The following is an 8,503-nucleotide window of genomic DNA, read 5'->3' on the forward strand; positions in this document are numbered from 1 at the left end:
AATTCGAATCTTATTCTGTTACGGCTCTACGTCACAAAGTAACACATTTGCATAATGTCCGCCCACGTTCTACATTGCCAACTTGCCCGCCCACAAACAGTAAAATTTCCATGTGGTTAACATCATGTCGTTTTTTGTTTTATCACATCTTATAATTACCACAAGCTTGTTAACACTTGACACTTACCACTGAGAAATGTCCTGCTCCAGTCGTGCTTGCGAATCAGTCTCTTGTCGATCAGCCACTTCAACCGTTTCATCATCAGACTCCGGCTCGAATTGGTAAGGTACAATCGATACCATCTTTTCTATGTTTTGACAAGTCTCCAGGGCTGTCATTCCATCATGGCAATGGACGTTTCGTTTCCAACACGCGCTGTATGCGTTCGCACGAGTCGTTTACGAATCATTTAGAAATTAGGTCAAATTAAATCTATTTTTTGAGAAAACTAACATGTTTTTTTGACCTTGCATGCATGTAAACCTGTTTTAGGAGACTCGTAAAACAATAATAGCAACCTTAAAAATGGCATAATAGGGGCACTTTAAAACCATTACATTAGAACTGTTGCCGTCCTCCATATTATCACACAAGCTTTTCTCTGTTCTAATACAAGTCGATGGAAGTCTTGTGTCTCTAGAGGGTTTTCAATAGATTCTCTTGTCAGCTGAGTGATCAGAGTTTGCATTGATTCTGATTGGTTCTGTAAAACTGAGCAAGCAACAGTAACCAAAGTGGCGGAGTTTAGCAAAAGTTATTTTAATATCAGGTCTTACATTTTTTTTTAATTCTTGGTCCCATCGATGTACATTTGCATGAGCCTGGCCCAATGTTTAGATTTGGATAAAAGGTTTTGAATACCCTGAGAATTAATAGCAAACGTGTTGAGATAAGTTAAACTCGTTGCACCTTTGCATTTTGGTTATCAAAGACAAATTGGGAGTTTGGGACATACATTGAATTCTTCAACAAAATAATAGCTCTATTAGATATTTACAATATCCCCAAGGTCAGGTTGTTATAATGCAGTAACTGCATTTCATCAGCAGTAGCACTGCAGGAACATCATCCAGTGCCAGGAATAAAAACTTGACCTTTGTTCACACTGAAAAGAGTCCAGTCCAAGCATTTAGTCTGTACAACCATTATTAAGGAGGAATGTCCATGTATCCCATTATCCCAGTAGCATTCAATCATCAGTCCGAGTCTTTGGACAGACAGAAGCATCGCTTCATTTGAATGCGGAAGAGTTACTTCTCGCGCGCGCTGTGCCGCTGCATTGAACAATGCAGCAAACCTCACTGCACATGTGCGCGGCTGCGGGGCATGCGGCTATTTTTAGAAAATGACGTCATCGTGAAATAGACCCCCCAACTCCCCCAACTCCCCCCACCCTGCCCTGTTCGCTGGGATTGACAGGACGCTTGCAGCAGCAGCAGCACCAGGAAAGAAGAAAGAAAGAAAAAGAATCGGGCGAAACTTGCGAGGATATAGAGGGCTGGGAGGAGAAAGAAAGCGTTACGAAAAATATATATACATACAGAAAAATAAAAATCTGCACCTTCACCCTTTGGCCACCCTCACGTGCGCGGCTGCTCCAGATTCTGCTCGCGCACTGTGTGCTGACCGGAGCGCGCTCGCTCTCTCACAACCGAGAGTGTTCTGCTGAGAACCGACCGAGCCCGGTGCGGACCGACAGCCTTTGACCACAGAGGATGGCTGATAGGGAGCAACTGATCCAAAGAGCCCGTCTGGCGGAGCAGGCGGAGCGCTACGATGATATGGCCTCCGCGATGAAGCTGGTGGGTCATTATTATTAATATACACGCATGCATGCCCTATTAGTGAATAATGAGACGATTGCAATATAGATGCATTAATGTTTTTTTTTCTGTTAGATTAATTCTTTAAGTAATGCTCAAATAAAGGTGCATTTCTATTTTTTGTAATTGAAGAAGCTCTGGCTTTTGTCAACGAGCAGGATCTCTTTGTTATATATACAAATATGCTGTTAAAGGGACAGTTCACCTAAAATGGGAATCCTATTATCATTTATTCACCTTCATGTCGCTACAAATCAGTATAGCTTACTTTCTTCCCTGAAACACAAAGGGAGATATTAGGACAAATGTCAGTCAGTCTCCATTAACTTTCATTGTATGGAAAACAGATGCAGTGAAAGTGAATGGATAACGTTACTGTCAGTCACTAATAGTTTGCTCGACCTTTCGTTTTGTTTTCTGTAAAGAAAAAAAGTCATACGGGTGTAAAACGACACGAGGGTTAGGAAAGTAATGCAATGATTTGAAATTCTCAATAAGTATTTCCTTTAAACGTTGGAAAACAATCAATATGCATTTAAAAATTAGGATATATTATACTAAGTAATCAATAGGCAAAAACGGGACGGATGTCGCGACATAAGGCTAATAAGTTGTAGGTTTCGGTTCGGTATCTGCATGTCAATCGTTACAGTGGATGAACATGGGCGGCGCTATGACACCCTCATCCACATCCATTCTGCATCCGTGTCTCTAAGAAAAACAAGATTAACAAACAACAATAGAGCTGCGTTTTAAATGATCAACGCTGTTATATAGTTAAATTAAATTTTAAATGTCTCATCAGCTGAGGTTTAATTGTAAACATGTGAAATAAAGCGCAATAAGTGAGTGACCCAGCAGTGCAGCATCAGCTGTCTGGTTTGACATCCGAGCACAAAGGATGAAAGTCAGTCAGTCTGTCAGTCAGCGTGGGTCAAATAGGACACAGATGAATTTTTATCCTTTTATAATTAATGTAAGCAACATCACCCTAATCACCCATTTGCTTTGATTAGATAGTCATTACTATGCCACTTTGACTGTTTGACATTGACATTTTCAGTGAAGCGTTCCTATGATCATGGAAAACCTGGAAATATCAAGGAATTTTAAAATGGTGGCTTTAAAGCTGGAAAAGTGATGGTGATTAATATAGTTATAAAACACAATGGAAGTCAGAGCATAAAAAAAAAATTTCATCGACTAAAAATTGAGAGTTTGAGAGTAAAATCTCTTACAATGATTTATTGTCAGTCCTTATCCACTACTCATAAATTACATTATGTTAATGTGACATGATATAATCATAACTGTTCAGGTTTCTCATTGACACTGCATGAGAAATGTGCAATATATCAGTGGTTATATTCATATCAGTGTATAATCTACCAATTTTGGCTGCAAATAACATCAGGAATTTATTTCATTGCAAACAAACTTTTTTCTATTCCATGATAGTAAACAGTTCTTAAAAGCTATTCCAATTTAATTAAGGTAAATGAGCTAAAATTAAACTATTTACTAAAATATTTGAAAACAGAAACTGCGCATTACACTTTAACCAAGAGTCCTGATAGATTTTGGTCATACCATCTTTGTACATAAACATAACATCCTAATTTCAAACAAATATATGTTGCAAACTTAACTTGTTTTAATAGCATTTATTGACCCAACATCTGGCCTTCTGCACCATCAGGTCACAGAGCTGAACGAGCCGTTGTCTAATGAAGACCGCAACCTGCTCTCTGTGGCCTACAAGAACGTGGTTGGGGCCCGGCGGTCATCTTGGCGAGTCGTATCCAGCATAGAGCAGAAGACGGCGGCAGATGGCAACGAGAAGAAGCTGGAACTGGTGCGTGTGTACCGAGAGACCATCGAGAAGGAGCTGGAGTCGGTGTGCCAAGACGTTCTCACCCTGCTGGACCAGTACCTCATCAAAAACTGTGACGAAACCCAGCTGGAGAGCAAGGTCTTCTACCTGAAGATGAAGGGCGACTACTACCGGTACCTGGCCGAGGTGGCCACCAGCGAAAAGAGGGCCTCTGCCGTCGAATCGTCCGAAGGCGCCTACAAAGAGGCTTTCGATATTAGCAAGAGCATGCCGGCCACCCATCCCATCCGCCTGGGTCTGGCACTCAACTTTTCCGTCTTCTACTACGAGATCCAAAACACGCCCGAGCAGGCCTGCCAGCTTGCCAAGGAAGCCTTTGATGACGCCATCGGCCACCTGGACAATCTGAACGAGGACTCCTATAAGGACTCCACGCTCATCATGCAGCTCCTGCGGGACAACCTCACCCTGTGGACCAGCGACCAGCAGGACAGCGAAGGAGGAGACGCTAATAACTGAGATCAGCCACTTCTAGCTGTAGTAGCACACGTCTGTCCCTTCTACAGCCTTCTTTGAAGCTGTATCTTATTTCTCTCTGTCTGCTCCTTAATTCTCACTCTTTCTTCTCCATTCCATCTTTCCTGTCTCTTTGTGACACCTCAATGCTCTTTTTTTGGTTCCTCAGGGCAGCACTTCAGACCCTTGATTGATCTCTCACCTCTTTTTACCCCTTTTCCACCAACAGGAAGCCGTTACCCAACCTGGAACCGTTCCACTGCAGAAAAGGCGGTTCTGAGATGGAAAAATGCTGTTAGCCTCTAAAACCTGTTCGATTCGAACCTGGATAATGTCAGTTTTCAAAACAAATGCAAAACGTGAAAAAACTATGCCCCTTCCATTATAATATATAATGCATTCAGTTGACGCATATTGTCATTTTATTCCTTATACATCACTTGTGATGTGCTTGAAATTAAATGATTTTAAAATATACTCACAAATTGAATGCTAGTTATATATTAATTGTGATTTAAATATAAAACTGAAATTAATTTGGATGTTTAAATCTATTCTCAACATTCATAACATATTAAATATATTTTTTCATTAAATATTTGTCTTGATGGCACTGATTCAAATGATTTTGAAACTATTCTCAAAATTTGTCGTAAGATAATCATTAAACAAGTTACATCCGTTCAGCCCTCAAGCCAGTTCTGAGACCATTTTGGTGAAAAAGGGGTATTTATCCACTAATTTTATTTTCCTGTCCTTGACCTCATTTTCTGTATACAAAACTCTCCTTTCTTCCCGCAACAAGTTGCTGAAAGCCTGCTGGTCGACATGTGACATTTATTTAGTGTGTACTTGTAAGGACTCGATCTTCGTAGAAACTCTGTAACACTTATTACAGGATGAGATCTTGAGTACGTGGCACAGTATAGTGCTAATGTTACACCTTATTACGTTGTTCTTCTTCCCTCGTCTTTGATCTGTACCTCCGTCACTGCTTAAATGTGTTTGTCTGCCTTTCCCCCAAACTCATCTTGTACACCTTACTAGCTCTGTGAATTGTCTATATCTGCTGATCTCACAACGGTATGTTGTCATCCAAAATGTGGACGGCACTCTGTTATGAGACGCGGTGATCAAAAGTCTTTTGAGTAGGATTACATATGCAAGGTTATGTAAGAATGACATTAAAGACATTGCTTATCATGGGAACTCTCAAAATGCAGTCTATTTCTGGCACTTTATTGTGGTTACACACATTTATTATTAAATTAAATTTTACACTGTTTTATACAATTTCACATACACACACAGCTTATAAATAATGTTGTTTTTTTGCTTGTAGTCAACATGAATCTGCTTTCACAATACACACGGATGACAGTTGGTAACCATTTTATGTTTTGGCAAAGTGGTCATTCATAAATTATTTCATACATCATTTATGCTCATTCCCCACTGAGGGTTTTGCTTTAAGTTTACAGGTTCATGCTTAATTTTTAATACTACTAAAAATAGTATGTTTTTATGTAGTATGAAAGTTGAATTTCATAAAATAAATTTTTGTAAGATAAAGTTGGCACATGACACTGATTTAAAATGAATTTGAATATGATTTTTTTTTGTCAAACTAAAAAATGTTAGGGTGGTAGAACTGTAAAACCCTATGTAGTTTGACATGTTTATTATTAATATTTCTTGGAACAGACTATATTTTAACAAAACTTTTTGTAATGTGGCCAACCAACAAGCATAAAAAAACAGGAAATTATGTCATAGAGAAGACCACAACAGACCCTCATGTGATGAATTGTGCACAATAAGACCAAGAATGTGCATTAAGAACATAAAGTCACTTCTGATTAATAATATCAATTTCTGAGAAACCTATTACCAGCTCTCACCAGGTCAGGTGTTTATGACTATAAGACCTTACATCTTAAAGATAAACGTTCACGGCTGTGATGAGATATTATTATTATTATTATTATTATTATTAAAAATGTATTTGAAAAGGGACCATGTTCAATTATAACATAAATGTTTCCATTTCATGCATTGTACCGAATTTAGCCGAAGGCTAGTTTTCATCCGCAGTCCCTTGGCAGGTAATCATAATCATAGGTAGACATAAAAACATAAGACAACTAGCACATATGACTCTTGGGTATTTTAGAGGGATTGTTGGGGAGTTGATAAAGCCAAAGACGGCTTTCTCAACCAGACCTTGTGCCATATGGTCTGTTTTATATCTTAAATCTGTTCACCTTTAAAGGGGTCATATGATCCGATTTCAAGTTTTCCTTTCTCTTTGGAGTGTTACAAGCTGTTTGTGAATAGATAAGATCCATAAAGTTGCAAAGACTAAAGTCTCAAACCCAAAGAGATATTCTTTATAAAAGTTTAAACGCCCTCCAAAAACACCTCGTTTAAACACGCCCCCATATGTCTACGTCACGATGTGGAAATATTTGCATAACACCGTCCAAATGTTCATGCAAAGAAAGAAGGCGTAACTTTATTGTTGCTGCCGCCTCCGCCGCCATGTTGTGAAGACGCTGTGTGTTTCGTTGCGAAAGCGAAAATACTTTGTTTGGCCTTCCAAAAGAGGACACGACTAGAAATCAGTGGTTAAGTTGTATTTACAACACTGCTCCAGAACAGTTCAACCCAAATATTCAGATGTGTGCAGCGCATTTTATGGAGGACTGTTTCCTGATCCTGGGAGAGTAGACTACAATGCCGGCTGTTCTGACTCACAGCCTGTAAGTACATTTTCATATTTAAAGAATTTGCCACTGACGATTCGAACGCGAGTTTTGAGCAGTGTAGAGTAGCGATTGTTGTTTGTCATTTCTCCGATCACAAATGCAGACATGGTTTTATGTGCATAAAAAGACCGTATAAGTCATTATAATCCGTAATTATGTCCCCACTGGATGCAACAAATGCCTCGTTTATAATGGGTTTTAATGTTTTTGTCTCGTCCCGCCGGGACACGGCATCACAATATGGTAAGGGGCGTAACATTTCCGTCACACGCTTGAGGTATTCAGCCAATCACAAGGCACTGGATAGCTGGCCAATCAAAGCACACCTCGCTTTTCAGACCGATGAGCTTTGTAAAAATCGTCGAGTTTCAGAAAGGCGGAGCATAGAGGAGAAACAATAATGTACAGTATGTGGAACATAATGTGTTTTTTGAACCTTAAACCGCATAAACACATTGCATTACACCAAATACACAAAATAATGTTCTTTTTAGCAACATCATATGACCCCTTTAAAAGATATCAATCAATGTCTGGACTAAAAGACAGTAGTAGACTATGAAAATAGGGCAATTTTCCTTTTAGATTTCATAGACATTGAGATTTGGCTGCTGAACAAGAGGTATCATGATATAACCAACAAGACATGCATGCATCTACTATCTGAACCTGAAAATGTTCAAGCCATGATCGGTTAATGATTGATCCTTCAGCCACACAGTGTGTTGTAGTAGCAGGTCTCTAAAGAATAATGTGGTTATCACATGAACTAAAAGATAGTGGCAAAAATTCAGGCAGGTTCCTTGTTGATACACCCAAGAATGACGTATCGAAAATCATGTTTACACTGGCTAAAACTGCTACAAATCCACTGATTCTGATGTATGTAGATTAGGGCTATTCAATTAGCTTAATTTGAGGACCGGCATATCGAATTGAAAATCTGAAGGGGGCCAAGGGGGTGGGGAGCCTATAAAATTAGAAATTAAACTGAAATGCATATTCAGCAGTAAAATGAGCTAATAATACCAACACCAACATCTATAAAAGGTTAACATTAGTGATATCTGTCAATCGTTTAAAAAAAATTCTTGCACATGTTTCTGTAATTATTCATGATTAATCGCATATGAATATATATCATCATAATTTCACATTGAACCTCCAAATTAATGTAAAAACAACAAAGATGGTATATTTTAAATATGTGTTTAATGGCATCTTTTTTACTAAGTAGCCTATTATTAATGAAGACCAGTAACATTGATACCAATACTGCTACTGATGTCTCTATTAAATGCATTTTTTTTTCCATTTCAGCCATTCTATATACACGTTCAACACTACAGTATAATCGAAAGCCATTTTTAACATTTATTATGCTTTCGTCTGGTTTCAGCCATTCTATATACACGTTCAACACTACAGTATAATCGAAAGCCATTTTTAACATTTATTATGCTTTCATCAGGGTTCACTTTAAAAGCAGCGCTGTCACTTTAAAACCTGATGCACAAGATGCGGATATGACACACATCCGATTTTTGCCCAACTCTTTACA

At 38.7% G+C, this 8,503-nt stretch overlaps 1 protein-coding gene across 1 annotated transcript; it reads left to right on the plus strand.

The window, feature by feature from the left end:
* The first annotated feature begins 1,392 nt into the window (after positions 1-1,392).
* Positions 1,393-5,449, plus strand: LOC107555530 (14-3-3 protein gamma-like). The gene is made up of 2 exons (XM_016238357.1): positions 1,393-1,803; positions 3,524-5,449. Exons 1-2 carry the CDS (start codon positions 1,717-1,719, stop codon positions 4,175-4,177), a joined length of 741 nt encoding a protein of 246 aa, XP_016093843.1. The 5' UTR covers positions 1,393-1,716; the 3' UTR covers positions 4,178-5,449.
* Positions 5,450-8,503: the final 3,054 nt, after the last annotated feature.

Source organism: Sinocyclocheilus grahami, unplaced genomic scaffold (assembly GCF_001515645.1).
Source record: "Sinocyclocheilus grahami isolate Dianchi unplaced genomic scaffold, SAMN03320097.WGS_v1.1 scaffold536.1, whole genome shotgun sequence".
Taxonomy (NCBI): domain Eukaryota; kingdom Metazoa; phylum Chordata; class Actinopteri; order Cypriniformes; family Cyprinidae; genus Sinocyclocheilus; species Sinocyclocheilus grahami.

What these genes read in the sequence shown, in the direction of transcription:
- LOC107555530 (XM_016238357.1), top strand. Translation starts at nt 1,717, where the DNA reads ATGGCTGATAGGGAGCAACTGATCCAAAGAGCCCGTCTGGCGGAGCAG. An exon ending in TGGCCTCCGCGATGAAGCTG is followed by an intron (nt 1,804 to 3,523) that starts GTGGGTCATTAT and finishes CTGCACCATCAG; the next exon opens with GTCACAGAGCTGAACGAGCC.